The 21,064-nt window shown below is 32.5% G+C and overlaps 2 protein-coding genes across 4 annotated transcripts in view; one reads left to right on the top strand and one right to left on the bottom strand.

Annotated features, from left to right (window-relative positions):
* Nucleotides 1–20,244, bottom strand: part of LOC111503297 (telomerase-binding protein EST1A) — a 258,113-nt gene extending 237,869 nt beyond the window's left edge. For 2 of the 3 annotated variants that reach the window (XM_023157567.2, XM_023157570.2), the window contains exons 1-5: nucleotides 19,972–20,111; nucleotides 19,239–19,763; nucleotides 7,339–7,982; nucleotides 3,266–3,739; nucleotides 1,655–1,812 (exon numbers count right to left, since the gene is read on the bottom strand). In XM_023157567.2, coding sequence (XP_023013335.2) covers nucleotides 1,655–1,812; nucleotides 3,266–3,739; nucleotides 7,339–7,982; nucleotides 19,239–19,763; nucleotides 19,972–20,005 — 1,835 coding nt within the window. In that variant the 5' untranslated portion in view covers nucleotides 20,006–20,111. Of the gene's footprint in view, nucleotides 1–1,654; nucleotides 1,813–3,265; nucleotides 3,740–7,338; nucleotides 7,983–19,238; nucleotides 19,764–19,971 lie in introns of all 3 variants that reach the window. The other variant, XM_023157571.2, reaches the window with a different exon arrangement.
* Nucleotides 20,220–21,064, top strand: part of LOC111512667 (uncharacterized) — a 48,685-nt gene continuing 47,840 nt past the window's right edge. The window contains exon 1 of the mRNA XM_074175442.1: nucleotides 20,220–20,515. Coding sequence (XP_074031543.1) covers nucleotides 20,220–20,515 — 296 coding nt within the window. The remainder of the gene's footprint in view (nucleotides 20,516–21,064) is intronic.

Below are 21,064 nucleotides of genomic sequence, written 5' to 3'. Positions count from 1 at the left end.
ATACACTTTTCATCATTATGAGACCAGAATAAGTCTTAGTAATAGGACATCCTCTCCAGCATCCAAATAGATATTGGAACAATCCCATCTTTATTTTTTATTTCATGTATTACTTTTTTTTTGTTTCAGCTTAGGTAGAATCTTTTTGGGGTTGAGTGGAAGAACAACTCAGTAGCACTTGTGCTAACTAAGTTGAACTTCGCCTTTTGTTATGTCAGCAACTAGCTCTCTAATTTTAGTTAAATATTTGTATGTAACTACAGCTGGGTAACAATAAAGACGATTATTATTATTATATTATTATTATATTTACTCAATATTTGAGTAAAAATTGACCTTTTTTGCGATATTTCACTTCATTCATCTCATAGTAATATAGTGGTGAAGTGATATAACAATCATACTGTCAGTATGAGGCACCAGTCAATCTAATAATAACACTGATGATTTCAAACATAATATTCATGCAGTCATTGTTCACTGTGGTTCTGGCGTTGAATTTGGTCATTATTACGCCTTGGTCAAAGAAGAAACGGAGTGGTTTAAGTTTGACGATAGTCGTGTCACGAAGTGTTCTGGCGATGCATTGAATTTATTGGAGCCTCTGGAAACAACCTACATTTTGTTTTATAAGAGAGAGGACATTGGTAGATCAAGATCTTCAGACGATGTGGTGCTGAAAAAGCAAATGCGCCACTGGAATCAATGAAGTCGCCCCGGAGCGCCAATTAATTTTTATTGTTGTTTTAATTTTTATCGTTGTTTCAATAAAGAACACTTCATTAATTTCACAGTTAAAAAAAATCATACTGTTACCAAGAAAATATGAAAACTATGAGAGGTCAATCTGGGATGTTCATTTGGTCGCAACACAGACCCATACATTTTCAGTGACAATTTGAATAGATTGAAATATTTACATTTCTCACAGAACGATTCAGAGCAGCTGATGAAAGACATTTCATTAGCAGAAAATGGTTATGTTATTTTGAAACAATGTGGAAAAAATTCGTCCGACTCATTCATTGAGTGAGATACTTCTTGAACACTGAATGTGATATATAATAATAATAATAATAATAATATTTATTCATCCTCAAAGACGTTGACAAACGTATAGGATAGGTCAGTATTAAGCAGATAAAAATCACATCAAACGATAAAATTGTAGATCAGTAGATAAAAATAATACAATAAAAATTTATACAAATAAGTCAGAATAACAAAAATTAAAACAATTGTAGTTATAAAAATTGAATACGTCATGCCAAAGCCGCATGAACCCATTCAGTCGATATGGTCCGAGAGAAATTCGCCAATACTATAGTGGGCCTTAGAAAGAAACAATGTTTTAACTGCTTTTTTAAATGCTACAGTGTTCATCTGTTTGAAATGGTCTGGTAACCGATTGAATAATTTTATTCCCATATATTTGAGAGAATGTTCGAATTTTATAGTTTTATGTTTAGGAATGCTCAACTCCTCTGCATATCGAGTTGGGTAGCTATGATAGAATGAGTACAGTATGATATAATTACTGAAAACATATGAACAAATATAATCTAACATACATAATCCGGATAATCAGAAATATAATTAAAAATCAGTGGCATTTATGTTTTTTTAAATATGAGGTTTTCAGTAAATCACCCACCTGTTGGAATTTGTTGGAGAATTAAGAGCATTCAAATGAGGTAGCAAAGATTTTGTGCTTATGTTCTGGAGGCTCGCCATTGATGAACTCCTTGTTAGAGCATCACTTAAATACTCTGCTTCCAGCTTGTCGTTCAACTCAACTTCTTCACTCCAATCCTGGAAAAAAGAAAATGTTCAAGTATGATAATGTACAGGTTAGTTATATGGAAAAATGGATCAGGACTTCATAGACTTGAAGTGCGAGGAGTATAGAAATAAAGTCATATCTGGAAAGTAGAAAACAAGTCTTTGTTCAAGATGTGCAGTCAATCATTAACAATAAAATAGGATGTTCGTCAAAAATTCATACTTGAACCACTTTCCTTTCCAATTTATGCTAACTATGTAATAAAATATTGTCATAATCTTTTATTGATACATATAATTGTATTTGCACTAGTTTTCAAAGCAAACACCCCAATAATACTTGCAGAAATTGCTAAAATGATTTACAAAGCATATATCAGTCAACTTCAACAAAACAGTATGTTGGAAAATAATAGTTTAGTTTAACAATTACTCACAATTAGATCACAAACTCACATATTGTTATGCAGCAATAAAGTCTTGCTGAGTAACAATCAACTCTCATATATGTGTACAGGATCTTCTACCACAAAGAGTTTTCATACTCCAGAGAGCATTGTTATGGTATTATATTGTAATGGTATACACCTTATGGGCGTACTTTCTTGCTTCTGTGTACTTTTTTGAAAAATAAATTTAAGGCTTTTAACAACAAAAATCAATAGTATTATCATTACTGTTTTACCGAAGAAGTTGTGAGAGAATGAGGTGAGGATGATAACCTTCTGCATTTTCCATCCAAGATTTCTGTCGTATTGCGGCAAACCAGTCTGCTTGAAGTTGATCAAAAAGAACTACATCAAGCTTATTATCTTGTTTGAGACTAAGGGTGGTGAATCAATAGTCCCAATAAATTCGGTACTCCGCATTTCACACAACAGATTCAAAATCGTTCTGAGCATAAGGCAACACCGAAAATTATAATATAGCACTCAAAAATGCCTTTTCATGTCAATGTATACTGGCTTAGACCGCATTTGCTGAACATGCCGACAACAAGTGCTTTAGACAAGTTCTGGGACCACTATACCATCACATGACTACGGTAAACTAAGGTGTTGAAGTCTCCATTCTGGTAAGCCATGATAAACCCCTCAGTTTACGACTTTAGCCCAATCAACCTAAGGAAAGCAAATAAAGTAATAATCTTCAAGAAGCCAGACTTATTTGTTCAAGTTTCAATAGGTGTGAGCCACAATAAAGCCTCGCGGGTTGCTGTGGATGGTTTAATTGACCAACTCACTTCAGACCTACCTACTTTCCTCATGTGATATCTTATTGGAAAGAGTTTTCCATATTTTTTGCTATGCAATTTTTATAACTCAATGTAGTATGACAAAAATTTTCAAAGTACAGATTTTTTACTGAATAAAATCTTCACACCTAGTTCCCAAAAATATTATTTCATTGAGGACTTCACTATTCACCAATACATATGTACTGAATACGACTAGAAGTCAATAAATATAATTGTGTCACTCACCAAAGTTGTACTAACATCTGGATTAATAACAATGGGTTCAAATTTCTCTTCAGGAGATATAGGGGACAACTGCAAACTTGGCCTCTGTTCCTCCAAATTGGTGTTGTTTCCAATTTCGTCGTCCCAATTCTCCTCATTAGTAGAATATTTGGGAGTATCATTGTAGTCTCTATTCGAACTTCTCATGTCTCTTTCTCTTCTATTATCTCTATTGTCTCTTCTTCGGTCTTTTGTGTAGTTTCCTCTACCACGTCTGTTATCTCTCCCAGAGTGTCCATGATGCCTATCTCTGTTATTGTCATCCCGTCTATTTGGTGTTTCTCTATTATGTGTTTCCCTGGGTACATCATCCCAATCGTGATTGTAGTTATCCCTATTGTGATAGTTTCCGTCTCGTACATAATCATGCCTTCGGTTATTAAAATCTCTTCTTCTATTACTTGTATCCCTTCTATCTTGATTTCTGGGTCCACTCTGCAAAATTTCAGGTGATATAAATATTACTCTTCTTTTTTTAATATTTCACAAAACAGATAACTAAATTTTTCAACACTATAACGAACAAAATACAGATGGTTTTTGTCACATCATGTTCCATATGTTCATATTCATGTGACACTTTATTGTCAGATTTTCACTGAATGGTTAGCAAAACCACAACGTGTTTCACTTTACTTCATCAGACATATTCATACTAATTGAATTCTACCTAATTAGTGTTTTATATAAATTAACAATTTGAATAAAATGACTTGCTTCCTACTTATGACCAATAATTTTACCAGAGTCTGGGAATAAACTAATTAGAAATTTGAACATTAGAAAAGAAATTTTACAAACAGGGGAATTATTCAATTCTATTTGGTCATTCAGTAAATATTTCGAATTTATGAATCTATGGATTTCAAGCATTCCAAAAGATGGAGTTTCAAACCGTTCTCTTCCAAATGTAACATGTTATAGTCGTGATTGAACTAATATTCCTCTGCCAAAAGATTACTTGCAAATGTGGAATTGGTGTTCACATTCAAGAATCTATTACTATGCTAATATAATATTTGGGATAAGGTTCTCCCTGTTTGACCAATATACATTTCCTTTTATCACAAGTCTATTTTAGTTTTTATTTTTTTTCCTAATGTTAAAAGTTGTAATTAGTTTATACCTAATCTCAGGTAAAATTACTAGTCATTAAGTGTTATTATTCCCAAATTGTCAATTTATAGATAGCACTAATTAGGTAGAATATAATAAGTGGAAGAAATGAATCTATTGAAAACACTTTTTCCTCACTAAACTAGTAATCTACTGATGATGCTAACTTGGTTAGCAAAACATGTGTCGAGAGACAGTCTTTTTTTATCGGTAAGGAAAAAGTTTTTTCAATAGGTAGAAGTTAGTATGAACACGTCTGATGAAGCTATTGTATAGTGAAACATTTGTTGCCATTTTGTAAACCATTCAACAAAAATCTCACAAAGTTAGCATAATTTAGCTTTGATATTCCTAATTTGAGTCTTTGAAAGTAGAAATTGCATCACCTTCACTTAGCTTTCATTATTCAATTATGGAGTTTTACAATTGAACAATGTTACCTTCAAATCCATCCTAAAGATGTATTATTATGATTGTGTGAATTCTAACTCGACATATGGATTTTTGTGTTGGCAAAACTGTACTAATATTGTAGGTGCATTTTTTAAAGTAATCTCAGAAGTATGTTTAATCTCAGAAGTAATGATTTATTATATTTGTTAATGACAGAATTGATGGTTACTATTCCATGCATTCTGATAGCTGCATTAAGTCAAGAAACATATATATGAATTGCTTACTTCAAGAGATGTTACCAATATTGTAAACAGAAATAGGAACAAATTTCATTTGCCAGTATCATAATTATTACAAGTCCACAAAGGCCGTTTATCAATCAATATAAATTTATAATTACCGACTGAGACTTTGAATTTTGTTCTGATTTGTGATTATCTAGCATGGATATTATATATCAAGGGTAAATCAGTAAAAACAGCCATGATGCAATTCATGGAAAAATATTTGAAATAAACCAGTTATTGCTAGGTACTTTTTTTATTGTCTCAGTCATACACATCTGATTCTATAACTCGAAAGGTAAGGAATTCGTGGAATTGCATTAGATTGGTTCACATCATATAAATGGGTAACAAAGAGTAAAAATTACAGTGGATGGGAAAACAATCAAATCTGGCCCAATTTTATTTGTTCTCTTTATAAATGCTATTTTGGAAGTATTACAGCACCCTTGATATATCCCTCAGCATCACTAAATATGGGGATGATACAAGCTTGTCAGTAACTGGCTCTAATTTATTGGATGTAATTCAAAAAGCAAATTATTTCTTGAGTGAGGTAAACAATTGGTCCTCAAAAAGTAATCTCATATTAAATGTCCAGAAAACCAACATTATTTTGTTTCGAACTCAACAATATAATATAGATACACACCCAATAGTGTGCAGTGAGTCAGCAGAGAAATGAAAGTAGAAAACAAAATTTTTTGAGTGTTTTTATAGTTGAACATCTGCAGTGGAACTTACATGTTGAAAACTTGGCAAAAAATTTAATAGTATATCTTATAACTTTAAAGTAAGAAGTAAATATGTTTGTTTGAAAGTGGTTGACAATGTTTCATGTTGAATTTCATTAGTTCGGACTTCCATTATCTAATATGATTATAAAATGATATTAAATCCCTGAAAGAATCAATAAAATTAAAATGAATAGCTGAAAATAACAATTATATTAAGCAAAAAAAACACTGAAATGAAATTATAATACAATAAAATACAAGCAACATAAGCAACAATTGAAAAATGAACAATATAAAAGAAATAAAAATTATGACATTTCAAGCCAAGATACTTTACGACGTTTTGATTGTTAGTATCAACGGGTGATGACCGTCATCAGCTATTCATTTTACATTTTATTGATTTTTTCAGAGATTTCCAATCATGTTGTATCATATTAGACGAAAAAAAGTGGAAGAAAAAGACCTCTCGAAACAGCTACTTTCATATAAACATTGAATAAATAACACGAAAGAAAAATACTTTCGAAACAACTACTTTTATATGAACACGGAATTATATAAAAATATTTTCTCTATTCAGTTTGTATTTCAAACAATCGTTATGGAATTGAATCAGGTATCATTCATAGGATTGGTACACAATATAGTAAATAAAAGAGGCAAAATACAAACTGAATAAAGAAATGTGTTTTTTGTATAGTTCAGTGATCATATAAAAGTAGTTGTTTTGAAAGAGCGTTTTCTTCCAGTTTGTGTCTGAAAGTAATTTTTTTTTGCATGATCCACACATCTTTGTAAAGAGTTTATTTTGAAAGTATATGCTTTCTTCCTCTTTTATACTCACTGTGTATTCAATATTATATCTGTATACACAAAAAATAAATTCACAAATAAATAGATCTTCATAATTATCAAACACTTAACTGTAGCAAAATAATTTAGCTCATACATATACTAGTAGCAACTGAAAAATATCTCCCTATGCTTTCATAAAGCTTTTCAATAAACTTCTTGAATGAATAAAAATCTTGGACATTCAATGGATAATTCAGTGAACATTATGTATAATATTGAGAAACGGGTTTTATCGAAATCAATAGCCAAAAACCTCCTTTATGCTTGATCAGAATTTGAAGGGATGATTTCTATACATTTCGATGTTATGTAGTTTCCAATTGTACCTAGCATTTTCATAAAAAAAATCAATTTACTCGAGAATGGTTATAGTTACGTACATAGTACCTCATATGAAATCATATTATTTTTTCCTGACCTACTCAAAAGTGTAACGGTGTTCCATTAGAAAAACAAAGCTTTGATATGTCACATTTTTAAGCCACTCTGTAGACTCCAAAATAATTTCCTTCTGCAGCCTTAATCAATAAACATATAATGAAATGGAGAAATTCCCGAAAAAATCAATGGTTTGGTTTACAGGGACAATGTTGTATACTGATATATCAATAATAATTCCAGGGAAGTTCATGTACCAACTTACCTCGTTCGTGGTATTTTCGTAATGTCTGTTTTCAGTCCTGTTGTTACTTCTATTATAATTTTGGTACTCGTTACCAATATTGACAGGTGTGTGCGGTCTACTGTCCGGTTTTCTATTAGTATTAATTGGTGGTGTTGGAGGTCTTGAATCACAAGGACTTCCTATCCTATCAGGTGTTATGCAATGGAAATGAGACCCCGGCGGGGTCTCATATTCATAACCTAATCTTCCACGTCCTCTCTGTTTGTTGGGCAGTGTATGATATCCAGAGTTGGAATGGTGCTGATTATGTAAGTTTTGACTGTTTGGCAGCGTGTGGTATGTATCACGCATCTGATGGTAGCTCGGGTTTTTAGGATGAGATTGAAAGGTGACACTGGATCCATCCCAACCTTCTTCTGGGGATTGAATATTTTGATCAGCAAGGAATTTCTTTCTAAATCTTGGAGGCATATTATCTAAATTCGGTAATGTTTTTGTGTAACGTTTTTCTGGTTCAATACCAACAGTACTGTGCCTTCTACCACTAGGAGGCTTTGACTGAAACTTTTCGCTGTTATGAGGACGAATTGGTAAGCCAGTGTGTTCTACACTTCTGGTATCACGTGTTCGGTTCCAGTTATTACTCTGACCATTATTCGTGCCTGAAATAAAATGTCACATGGAATTTTCATAACAGATATGCATAGAACAAAAATAGCCAATGTCAAAGTTTGCAGTTTTGGAAAAATGGATATGTATACATGTATACGTGTTTAACTTTCTTCATCAATTTATATGTTCAATTTATTCTTTTTCACTCATTTTTACCGCCATCACAAGTGAAAGCTTGGCAAAGTAGAGCAGAGTTTTGATTTTTGATTTTTTGACTGAGAGACCCCGTTATACTTATATATATGTATACTTTGACTTTGAAACACCCTATATAATATATATATATATATATATATATATATATACAGGGTGTTTCAAAGTCGATCCTCACCATTGGGATCTCAGAAACTATGAGAGATACGAAGATGGTTAAATTGGAACAAAGTTGCGCATTTACCTGACTAACAATATACCGTTGAGAAAGTTCTGAAATTTTGAGTATATCCGGAGTATACCCGGAAAAAACAGAAATTTCGGAAAATGGTTTTTATTTTTTTCTTGCTTTAATTTTTGAAGGATTCGAAAATAAATTGCACTTCCACATTGCCACTTTTTCCCTGCTACATAATGGTGTTTTCAGATTTGCTATCCGACTTTTCTTCGTCTGGCCACCATCATCTGCTTTATTTTTTCTTATGGGCGCTATATTGGATTCTTTCTGTTTTGAATAGAACCAGATTTTACCTCGTCAATGATGTGTCATAAGTTATCATTCTTTTTCAAAAAATTGGAGATATTGAAAAAAATTAATTCTTATCATAATAGGAAACTATGAGAGATAGGCTTTGACTTTGATGTTTTTAAATTTGACTTTCAATTTGTTACACTCAATGACATTTTGTTATTGTACAAGTCATTAAATTTTTGGCGAAAAATGGCCTTCACGAATGAAAAAAAAGAGATATGATACAAATTTATTACAAATACGATAGAAACAGTGTTAGGATATCGGAAATGTATTTAAACTTATATCCCGAAAGACGACAACCACATCGAACTATGTTCAAGTTATTGGATCAAAATCTCACCGAGTTTGGTTCATTTGAAAAGCCGAGGAGAAAATACGGAATAGATGTCAAAAAATGTCTAATGAATGAGACATTTATTCTGGTTTCGTAAGTTTTTTAGTATTTTAACAATCTGTATATGTAATAAATTTGACTCTAAACGAAACAGAATCCGAATTATTTCGTGAAAAATAAAATTCTGTATGGTTCTGACCCCTTTAACTTTCTTCAATGAAATTAGTTTCTAAGCACTATCAAGCAATACATGATATTTATGTGTTTTATCTTGAATATAAAATATACTGACAATAGCTATTGATAACAATGTTTGATTGTTTGCACTAAGATAATTGGAAAATGATACTTCATGGAAGCAATCAAACTATCAAGAATATTTTGTGCTTGTTAGGACAGTTGATGCAAGGTCTAAATTGGCATTGGGTGCATGAATTTTAATAGTTTTCATATGGTTCATTCTCGAATTCACAAATCATTTGATAAATTCTAAGCAAGTGCACAATTTTGAAATTAACAAGAAATTGATTTCGAAACCACTCACTCTGTTTTTTTATATTCGAATTCTGAGCACATTTCTTCAAGCAGCATCCATCATCAAAGACTGGCATTTTAGAAAACAAGTGTGGAAGTTTGAGAAATATTCGTTACAATTTTTTTATATTAATCTTCTGAAGACAGATTATGAAAAATGAGAATGATGTGCTTTAATATAATAATCACTTTCAAATGCATGTTACTTAACGTTAGTTGAAAATGTCAAAAATATTTCAAATGGAAGAAGTGTATTGATGAGTTCTAAATCACTCGATTAGATGCAGATGCAAGCACTCCTTCAAGTAATCTTTTGGTTCCAATTGTACCAAAGAAGCTAAGTTAATGAACCTAAATGTATGTAAGGGGGTTATGCAGTGTCAAAGATTCTGGCCGCCACCTTTGTGATTTAGTGGAAATTATCAATACATTTGAAATGGTATAGTATTTGATATATTTATAATTCTGTTCGGAATGAAGGTGGAGAAACTAGGTTAGAGGTAAAAACTGAGAGTAACTAAAAAAACATAAAAACTTCTTAAATTTCATTTCCAGAAGTATTAACCCCAAATTAACTCTTCGGTCACATGTTGTCTAAAAATATTGCAGAGTGCAAATGTTTATTACAACAATAGATATTTTCACAAAATTATCGTAATATAAATTGAAAGGGTGTATTTTTAGGAGAGATTAATTTCTGGTAAAGAAATTTATTTTCAAGGCATTGAGAGGAGTTTACGGAATCATGGTTAATTGAGAAAAAAACCTCAATTAAGAATTGTACAATAAGTAAAAAGGGTGGCAATACTAAAATTGGCGTTTTGGGTCAGTTTAGAAGACATTCTCAGTAATAATAAAGTGACATTTATTCGATTCAGGATTTGTGAAAAAACGAATAATTCAGTCCAAATAAGTATAATTGAGTCCAAATAAGTATCATTGAGAGACATTGCATATCACAGTGCTATATCAACTACGTCAGTCAGAAAAATCCACCATTTGCGTTTAACAGAGGACTATGATAGAAGCAAAATATTTTGTAGTTGGCTAATGAAATCTGTAATGAAATTTTATAGTGTGATGAGAGTAGATTCACAAATTAGGGATGGCTTAACAGAAATATTGTTATCACTGTCGACAAGAAAATTTCTTCCTATATATAGCTATAAATTTCCAAGAGTGATTTGGAGTTGATGTTTGGCTTGGTGTGCTAGTTAACAAGATTATAGAACCCTACATTTTCGAAACATCTTTGACGAGGGAATTATATTTGAAGTTCTTCTCGGAGACTCTAGATGAGTTGTTGGATGATTTTCCCTTGAATATTCTAAGAAAATAACAATACTTCCCACATGATGGAGGTCCGCCACATCGCAGAACTATCTGAAAAAACTATCTCAATATGACTATGCCAGGGCGATGAATAGGAAACAATGGTCACCACGTTCATCTCACCTGACTCTTCTGGACTTTTCATTGTGGGGCTTCATTAAAGACAAGGTATTCGACTCTACATTTTTCTCAATATTAATGAATTGAAAAAAACAATAAGAAACATTGCAATGACTCCACAAAAACACTATTGCAAAAGCGAATATGTGTTTGAGGAACGATAGACGGCAATTTCAGCATTTAATAAGATATCGTGAACGACGTAGATGGTTAGGAGTATTTTGACATCAATTTTTTTCTGTTTGTTTGAGTTCTAAACCCAAAAATATTGGTCTCTACTTTTTTGAGGTAGCTCTGACTGAAAGTTGTGTGACCATACAGTGATGATAGAAAAACATAGGAAAACACATGTATTGTAATACATAGCTGAACTTGTTATTCAAGCGGGTACAAAAATCGATGAAAGAAACTTTTGTAGGCGCGTTTCACTAACACGATGTTACCAAAACGCGTCTAGAAATAAAAATGTTTGTGAAAATTGTTCAATTATTATCATGGATATTGTTATTAATTTTCCTCAAGTAACGAGACAGTCCATTCATAATTTACACTTTCTGAAAAAATATTGATATTATTCGTTAGTTCTATATGAAAATAGTTCATTCATCAGGAAGTAACACCCAAATGTTTCCATTTTCAAAGAAAATAGAAGTTTCAAAAATGAGTGTGACTCCACTACCATACAGACTTACAACATCCTCTCTCATACCACATACCAAAATGTTATAATTTTTATAAAGCCAAAATTTGTAATAAAAACGAATAGGGCACACCCTCAGTTCAAAAAGACGGGAAATGTTTTTCATAATACTGGTAGGCATATGTTGAGAGATACACGCCATTTGTTACCAAAGACAATTTGAAAACGGAAGTTAATGCAATTTAGAATTAGTTGAATGAAGTTTTCAATTCTCATCTATTTAATTTACATACATGAATACCAGTTTTACTTACTCTATTTCACAAATGGTTCTAATACATTTTTCACTTTCCTTGATGCTAAACTGAAGTACATTTGCTACAGTAAATTTCACAATCCTGAGGAGAATAGTAGTAGATAATTGGTAAGCACTATTTTGAAAGTATCAAAACCAATGCAATTTCGGATTCGGACTTCCATTATCTAAAATGGTGTTAACAGGTTCGAAGTAGTTGTTTTGGTTGGTTTCAGGTTTTGCCGTGGTCTTCTTTGGTTACAATATCCACTCCACGTTTCAACTGCAACTGCGGCAGTCATTTTCAGTGACGTGGTCTAAATACTCTTCCTGACATATTAACTGATATGTATCAGTTACAACCTCCAAACATTTCAACTGCAACTGATATGTATTAGTTAATAAGTCAAGAACAGTATTTCGACCACGCCGCTTAAGATGACTGCCGCATTGGCAGTTGAATCGTATGGAGATTGTGACCAAAGAAGACCACGGCAAAACCCGGAAACCAACTAATACATTGAAGGCAGCCGTGAAAGCCTACATTCCTATAGTCAAAGTAGCTGTTAGCATCTACAATCGTCTTCATAACTGGAATATTAAAAACGTCGTGAAGTAGCTTGGTTTGAAATATTTTTCTTGTTTTTCATTTTTTACTTTTTATCATTTATCTTGATTATATTATTTTGCCATATTTTTATTTCACTTTGTTATTGTTTATATATAATTCAAATTTCACTAATTCACAACCTATCATCAATTCATTTTTATGTCAGGTCACAATGATTTGTTTGTTTTCATAAATCAACACAATTTTTGCATTTTCTTTTTGGTACTTTTTCTGACATAATCCTTTTTCCCAACTAACTCAACCAAATATTTCGATTCCATTATTTTTAGTAAGTATTTTCAAATGTCAACATTTATTTTATTTCATTTGTTTTTCCATACATTTGGAATCTGTGTACATCATTTTAGACAATATATTTGCTGAGAAACATTGTCAACCATATTCAAACAAATCAGTTTCCTTGTGAAACCCAAAAAAACGTTACTTATCATAATAACGAGAGTGACCTTCTAAAATTTTATCTCTATTGCAACAGATTATTTATAATGAACGTTTCCATGTGAAACACAAAAGAAAATGTTAGTCATCATTTCTGAGTGAGTGACGTTTTATTGTATTATCTTCTTTGCAATATAGATAATTTACTTTGAAGTTCTGATAACAGTTAATTTAAAAATCAGTATGAAATAAATTTCATCCATTTTTTGTTTTAGATGATTACTTACTTCCAAAATATTTATTCCATGTTATTTTTTTTTCTTTTTATTGGGCATAGCAAAGGGAATAACCTTTTTCTCAATTCGATTTAATTACTGTTACTATCCTCTCAAAAGTTATAGAAATCATTCTTTCAAATCAAATATAAGAAGAAAATGATAAGCACATTTATGAAGAATAAAGGCTTGGAACTGGACACCTATACAAAAACCAAATGATGGAAGTAGAGGACTTCACAAAGGAGACTGGATTAATTTAAAAAGATAGTATACAAGATGCGAGAAGTGACACAAAATTCAAGCTTTGGAGACTACCTTATATAAAAATAGAATAATTGGGAAAATATTTGAAATATTTCAACTCATAGCCAAGTTGATTTTCATAAACGTCGAAAATGAAAACTTTTAATGTGTCGTTTTTGTTGTCTCATCAAGTGTTATCTGTTCCGGACCAGGACCACATTGGACAAGCCTGTCATAACAGAAAGCTTGTATGACGCCTTCATAAAAGAAACTGGGATGGGACTAGTAACCAATGTTAGAAAGAGAGAAAGTATTATCCTATATTGTGATTCAGAGAGAATCCTTGTCAATAAAATTTACTATTTTTGACTTCAACTACTTTCTCTTCAAACATATTATTACTAGGGTCAAACTATAAAATTTTCTTCGGAAGTTCACTTTTAGAAAAAAGTGTTGAAGACATTCCGAATGACAAACAAGGTTTTATCAGTAACTTTTTCATGTGTAAAGTTATCAAGGGAAAAAGTTCAATAATGATGACTCGATTTGCAGTTCCCAACAAAATTGTGTTCTTCCATTAGATTTTACTACTGGAATGATTAGTGAGATCCCCTTATGAATATTTGATAGGTTTGAGAATTCCACCTTTGATCATGATGCCTGCCTATTTGACAAATGGAACTAGTGTAGCTCAACAAAATGTTTGAATTGCATGTGTGCCAAAGTTTATATTTGACTAGTTATTGTGAGAATTTTATCTGGTATTGTTGAGCTGAAAGGAATAAGGTAGAACTGGGACCTCTGGCGTAAAATAAATCCAAAACAGTTCAAACACCAGAACTTGTAACCCTCTTCTGGACTCGCGTTTTACCAACCAAGCTGGCGTCTTTAGGCGATGAAGTAGACTACTTCATCTCTTGATATTTTAGTAGTTTAGGTTAGGTGAAAAATTACTGGGTCTATTCGACCCTCCACCGCAACCCACATGGGTTTATTGTGGCTCACACCTATTCACACTCGACCAAGTGAAGACAGCTTCTCAACGAAGCCGATTAGTTTGTATGGTGAGTGGTCTTTCAGGTCAGATGGTAAGAGTATGGCTCTGACAAACTCTGAAAACCTCATTCGATCCCCACCGGGGCAGGCACAAAGTATGTGCTCTGCCGTTTCAACATTATCCAAACAGAGGCGACACACACTGTCTTCCGACACTCTGATTCTCTGCATATGTTGATTCAGATGACAGTGACCTGTGAGAAAGCCTGTTAGACATCGTAGTTCATCCCTACTGTAGTCCAACAATTGTTTGGTATCAAGCTTCGAAGTGTGAATACGCCTTGGAATGAGCCGATGTTTGTTTGACAAAGCCTAAAGCGATGCCAATGACAGGTTCTGGTCGGATGAAGCTGCTTGCAGCACCCTCCTTTGCAAGGGAGTCAGCAGCCTCATTGCCTTTTAGGCCAGTATAGCCAGGAATCTAGACCAGAGACAATCTGTTGAGTCTTCCTATCGAGGAGAGTAGTTTTTGGCAGTTTGCTACCAATTTAGACGTTGCTCGGTAGGAGCCAAGAGCCTCCAACACCGCTTGACTGTCCGAGAATGTTTTTATTGACTTGTGTATGAGGTTGGATTCTTCCACTCTGCACACAATTCGATAGCATCAATTTCCGCTTGAAATTCAGTCGCATAGGTTCCTAGGCAGATTAATATCTCGGTCCTGGGTCTGCGACTGAAAACACCTGCATTAGAACCTGATGGTGTTTTTGATCCTGTGAACCAACAACTATCTGTTCCTAATATTTCCTTCTGCTGGAGGATCCAGTCTTCCCTACTCAGGAACAGTACTTTATAAGGCAGTTCGTAATTGACAGTTGGAGGCATAAAGTCAGAGGTCATTCCCAGAATGCTGTGAGTTTCAGGGTCAACTAGCAGTCTATATGATATTGAAGTAGCTAATATTTCTAGAGTATTAAATGATTTTAAATTAAGAGTAATTTATCCTTCATGTCGCGTTTTTGTCAGCCTTTCATGGTGAAAATCAGTAAAGTATAACTAAGTTTTGATATGAATTTCTATCAAGTATCATAGTTAGCTCAAAATATTTCAAGTAATAGTCATCAATAATTCGTCTTGTTTTCTAGTTTCTTGTTTATAAAATGTGAACTGTTTTTATTTTTATATTTTTTTGTTTTGTATTTTATAAGTGACTGACTGTACTATGAAGAGCATTATTTGCTAATAAAGAGTAATAATAATTTTTTATTGCGATATCTTTACTAAACAAACGGCAACACATGCTTCACCACTATGTAATAGCTTTTTCAACAGTGTTCAATACATATTTCAAAATTCTATTGTATGGAGTTGTATATGAAACTAAAATTATACAACAAAAGTTTCAGGTTCACAAAAGGCATCTGTTAAAATGATTCACTTGAATGGAACTTTGTACTTGATTAGATTTGTAACAAATAAGATAGGTAGGTGTCCAAAGTATAACATTTATTAAAGATAATTGAATATATGAAGATGATGAAAATAATAATCTTCAAGTTTATTGGAAATATCTGATAACTATATTTGGAAAATTGCATGTGAAGTGATATATTGAATATATAAAATAATATACACAGTTCAAGTTAAATAATACATTTATACAACTTTGTTGTGGTGAAGGTATAGGTGAAACTCAAACTACAGCAAATCATGAAAGCTAAATCTATTGAAACCATTAATAATTATTTTGACATTTTCTTAGGTTCGAAGATATTGGAAAAATAAACTAAGGTATTTTTGCTTCTGCAATCTATATTTATTCTGGGAAATTCTCGTAATAATATCCAAATTTTCTCAGGAACTTTGTATAAGGTTCAAATCATAAAAATACTTCAATGTTTGCTTATCCAAGATGAAAAGTGGTCCCCATAACCAACCGTTGCAAAATCAAGATTTGACATCATTATTCTACTGGTGATAAGATAGCAGATTACATTAAATGCACAAAGTGGTTTTCTACTGGTTTAAGCTTTTAAATATTTATGGAATGCTGAAAGCGAATTTTACAATGCAGTTGTTATTATGTCATGATTTAAAATGAAACAAAGTTCATTATTTAATTGAAAGGAAGAAAATTATCGCATTACCAAAATTTTTAAGAATGCCAATGACATTCTATGCTTATTTTTCATCTAAAAATTCAACCTGTCTAAACAGATTTATACAATTGGAAATGGAAAATTATGACTTCCCAGGGAGGCTAGAGACTGTTAACAATTATTATTCAATTATCAATAAATTTACACAGAAAAACAGCAACTAATTCCATTGAAAAATATCAACTTTAGACTTATGATGGTATTCCCCACCACATAAATGAAAATCAAAGTTTCCACTGAAATAATGTTTCTAACGTCACTAAATTCTTACAGGATATTCTATAGTAGGGGGTGATCAATTTCAAACCTTAATTAAAAATTATTATTCTGCATGGAAACAAAATTTTAGCACAACCAAATCCACACAGAATACCAAGTACTAAATCTAATTTTCTTCCATTGAAAAACTTCTTGAATATTCTTGAGTAGCTCTTGCATGAAATGAAAAGTTATGACTTCTCAAGGCGCTAGGGAGTGTAAAATTTTAACCCTTTCAACAATTCAATGGAAAACTAAGTCGACTTAGTTGTTGGTTTTCTGTTAAAATTTGTTGATGCCAGAAAAGTATTTCAGTGGTAACTTTGATTCACAGTTGTAGGAGGTGGAAGTTACTACGCCACGTTTCCTCGAGAAGTCAAAATTCTCCATCTTTATACAAAAACATGTGAGAATCTTGCAAAGAAAAGAAGAAAGAAATTTATTTCAAAGTAAACTCTTTAGAAAAATTCAATAGATCATGCAAATAAGTAACTTTCAGAGATAAACTGAAAGAAAAAGCCTTCTCAAAACAACCACTTTCATATAAACATTGATTAACATGAAAGAAAAAATACTTTCGAAACATCTACTTTAATATGAACATTGAATTATTTATTGTATAGTTATTTTTATTTAGTGAAAGTTTAGCAGAGATAGATTTTTTCCGTGAGGGATAATAATTGTCTACTGAGAGGGTTGACACTTCCTAATCTTCTTGAAAAGTGATAATATTTCTATTTCAAATTGTAAAATCTCTTCGGCAGGCAACTAAGTTCAATAACGTTTTGGTGGTTCAGCTCAACACCACTGATGCGGATAGTGGCAGATTGAAACAGTTGTCTAGTGTTGGACCATGAATGCTTTGTTATTGATTCTGGTTTCAAACATCGAAAAATACAAATAGGTATGTAAGAAAAATGAGATGTTGTTGAATTCATCCTGTATGTGGATTTATCTTTTCTAATTTGAACCTTATACAAAGTTCCTGAGAAAATTCACATGTTATTAGGAGAATTTCCCTCCCGGAATAAAAAAACCTGCAAAAGGAAATATCTACGTTTATTTTTCAAAAATCTCAGAACCAAAGAAAATGCCGCAACTTTTATTATTGGTTGCTGGAATATTTCACTTCACTCAGGAGCTTTGAACATATGAGTTTTGAATTAAAAGAGATAATTTCATTTATAGTTTGAAGTGTTAAACAAACATTTTTTTTCTTTTTACCTATTGACTTCAAATTGTATACTGGGTATGAAACTATAAGTTTCTATCAAACTTCTGGAAATTGTACAACGTAGGAAAGTCTACTAAAAATATTAAAGGTTTATGATATCAACACAACTTAGGCACTCAGATTTTTTGAGAATAAGCTAAGGTACATGAAGAGATGAAGAATTGCTTCTTTACAAACAGCTGTTAGTTATCCAGTTGATACTTATTAGAAAGTTTGCTGAGTAGGAAGTCACTATGCATAGCTAGCAACTACAGTTGAAAATGCCAGTCACAGGTATTGGACCACAGATACTTAGCCCAGAAAACCAGTTTCCATTCACAACTAACATAATAAACCTTGTCATCAACTTCATAAACATGATCAGCAGAAACACCTGATATACATTCGGGTTGAAAATCAAGCATGAAAAAGGGGTTAAAATTTACTGTGCAAGGATAAATTAACATTTCAGCTACCTACTGAGTCAATACACATCGGTTTACCAGGTTGAAGTGTCTCACTAACTCCCCATCAATTTGCACTGTATTAGGTCAATAGAATACTCTACCGTACTGTGAACGCTTGCAATGGATAAGGAAAATTAATTTCGACTCAAGTAACGAGACTGGTCTGAGAACGCTGTGATCAGACTTTATAAAGGGACCATTTGAGAAAAGAATCGAAGAACTTCTTCAACAAAGCGGAAATCAACTCAAAATAATGACAGGGCTATTCACTGGACACTGTTCTTTGGAGAATGCAAAACAGAACAGGGTTATATAATGAAGATAGCTACAGGTAATGCAATGAAGGGACAGAGGCAGCTTGTCAAGTTTTATGCCAATGTGAGGTACTGGATCGAGGAGGCTAACGATTCATGGACTCATCCCAAATTATATTGAGAAAATATGGCAATCATAAGAAAGGAACTGTACAATCTAAGACAGGGAAAAAGTTGTTGCAATGGGTATCATTATCAAGAAGGGGGGGAAAAGCAATAAGCCTTTAAGGCTGCATTGTTTTCTTGAGAATTGGGAGAATGGAAAAATCAAAGAGCTCACAAGCATGGGCAAAAAAGATAATCATATTCATGGTGTTTATGAAAGCAACCATACAAAACTAAATAAAAAACTATTTTTTCACTCACCCCTCGGTTCAAAACGCTTTGTTCTGGCAGTGGATGGGGATTGCTCTCTCCACTCATTTCGTTCCATTTTATCCATTTGGTTTTTATCTCCATAAACCCTGGTTTTACTAGTATGGTTTATTCCATTTCCATTTCCATTGGCATGAGCAAAGGAATCAGGATTTGATTCCTGGGAAGCACCTACTTCTCTAGCTTGAGCAAGAGCACGAGGAACATAATGCATTTGTTCAGGTTTTTTAATTCTCTTTGTTGCTTCAATATTCAATGAAATGTCTTTTAAAAGGGATGGAGTATCATCCACTTCTATAATTTTGTCCCTAGGAGAACTGCCTTCACTTCTGAATCTGGAAGTATCTTCAGGTTGTCCCTTTTTGAAGTGATCTTGTCTAGAGTTAATCAAAATGTTGGTGTCTGATTCGGAATCTTCAATATTATTTGATTTTCTCAAAGGTCCACTACCTGGTCTGTATATTTGTTGTTGTGGCTTCCCTCGTCTCATATTTTTTCTTCGCACAGGTATGAAATCTGCAGGCAAAAAAGAGACTTTGAAGGTGTTGAATAATATTCTTTGTTTATAAACATGTATTAGGAAATTTTGATTTTATAGGTTATGTCAGAAATCTTTGCTTAAAATAAAATTGTACCGTTAAATATTTCGAATTTTATTTGAATATAAAAAATCATAAATAATCATAATTGCGTTGATGGAAATTTTCAATGATACAAAACCTACCAGAATACTCTTCAGATTCTTCCAAACTCGCCATGACACCTCTTTGACTTTTTCGTGTAAATGTATATTAGAATAATAACAGGTGAAAACAAACATCAATGTAAAATGTGACACAAAATGATCTGAAACTCACCTAAAATTTTCTTATCTCAACAAAATTGGTAGTTATCTTAACCTTGAACATTTCGTATTTTCAAACTATAACCTATGTTTAACTAACGAAAGTCTTTGGCGGGAAATTTAAAATAATGAACAAGAAACAGAAAACCTTTTTCGAAGAGAAAAATGAACCTGATCAAGCTGGAGCTGTCTTCATTACAGAAACGTCTCAAATTCAAAGGCATTCTACTCCGGGACCAACCGCCAGTCGTTCTGCTTCTCAATCTACCTCGAGAATTAGAAAAAATGAGGAATTAATGCCACTAAGTGTTGCAAAATCTGCTAGTATAGATTCTGAAACGGAAAAGCAAGTTATTTTGACACTCAAGAAAGTACAAAAAGATATGACCACTATTGAGGGAAAAGTTAACATAATTTCACAAATGTAAGTACCTATTATCAAAATACGCCTTTCTCCATTTCTCTGAATTTTGAATTTTTACTGGATCTCTCTTTTTTTTCGAAATATCGATACAATTCGTAAAAAGGTAAAAAAAAATTTAAATATTGATTCAATGTTTTTCAATAGTAAGTCTTTAAGAATCGCTGACATCTTCCATTTTTTGATCTGGTGCAGAATCAGAGAGCTGCAGATTAAGATACGTTGAAGGCGTTGTTGAAATACATTGTTTCTTATGAGCCAACGCCACAATGTCTGCATAATTTGAAGCGCATTGATTGTACGCGCGTCCCTCCCGGCTCTTGATGTTTGTCTTTCCATTATGACTCTTCTACCAATTATAATTATAACTTTGAACTCATTCATTTATTATTTCGATTTGTCAAATCAGGACCTTTCAATCGTGAGTCGGGCGCATATATATATATATATATATATATATATATATATATATATATATATATATATATATATATATATATATTGCTGCCTACGTGGCTGCACCGCGCTGATGAGCCCAATAGCCAGAAACAC

This window comes from Leptinotarsa decemlineata, unplaced genomic scaffold (assembly GCF_025532065.1).
Source record: "Leptinotarsa decemlineata unplaced genomic scaffold, Ldec_3_MD MMD2_tig00001019_RagTag_RagTag, whole genome shotgun sequence".
Classification (NCBI taxonomy): domain Eukaryota; kingdom Metazoa; phylum Arthropoda; class Insecta; order Coleoptera; family Chrysomelidae; genus Leptinotarsa; species Leptinotarsa decemlineata.
The sequence above is the reverse complement of the archived record's forward strand: the minus strand, read 5'-3'. Positions and strand labels throughout refer to the sequence as shown.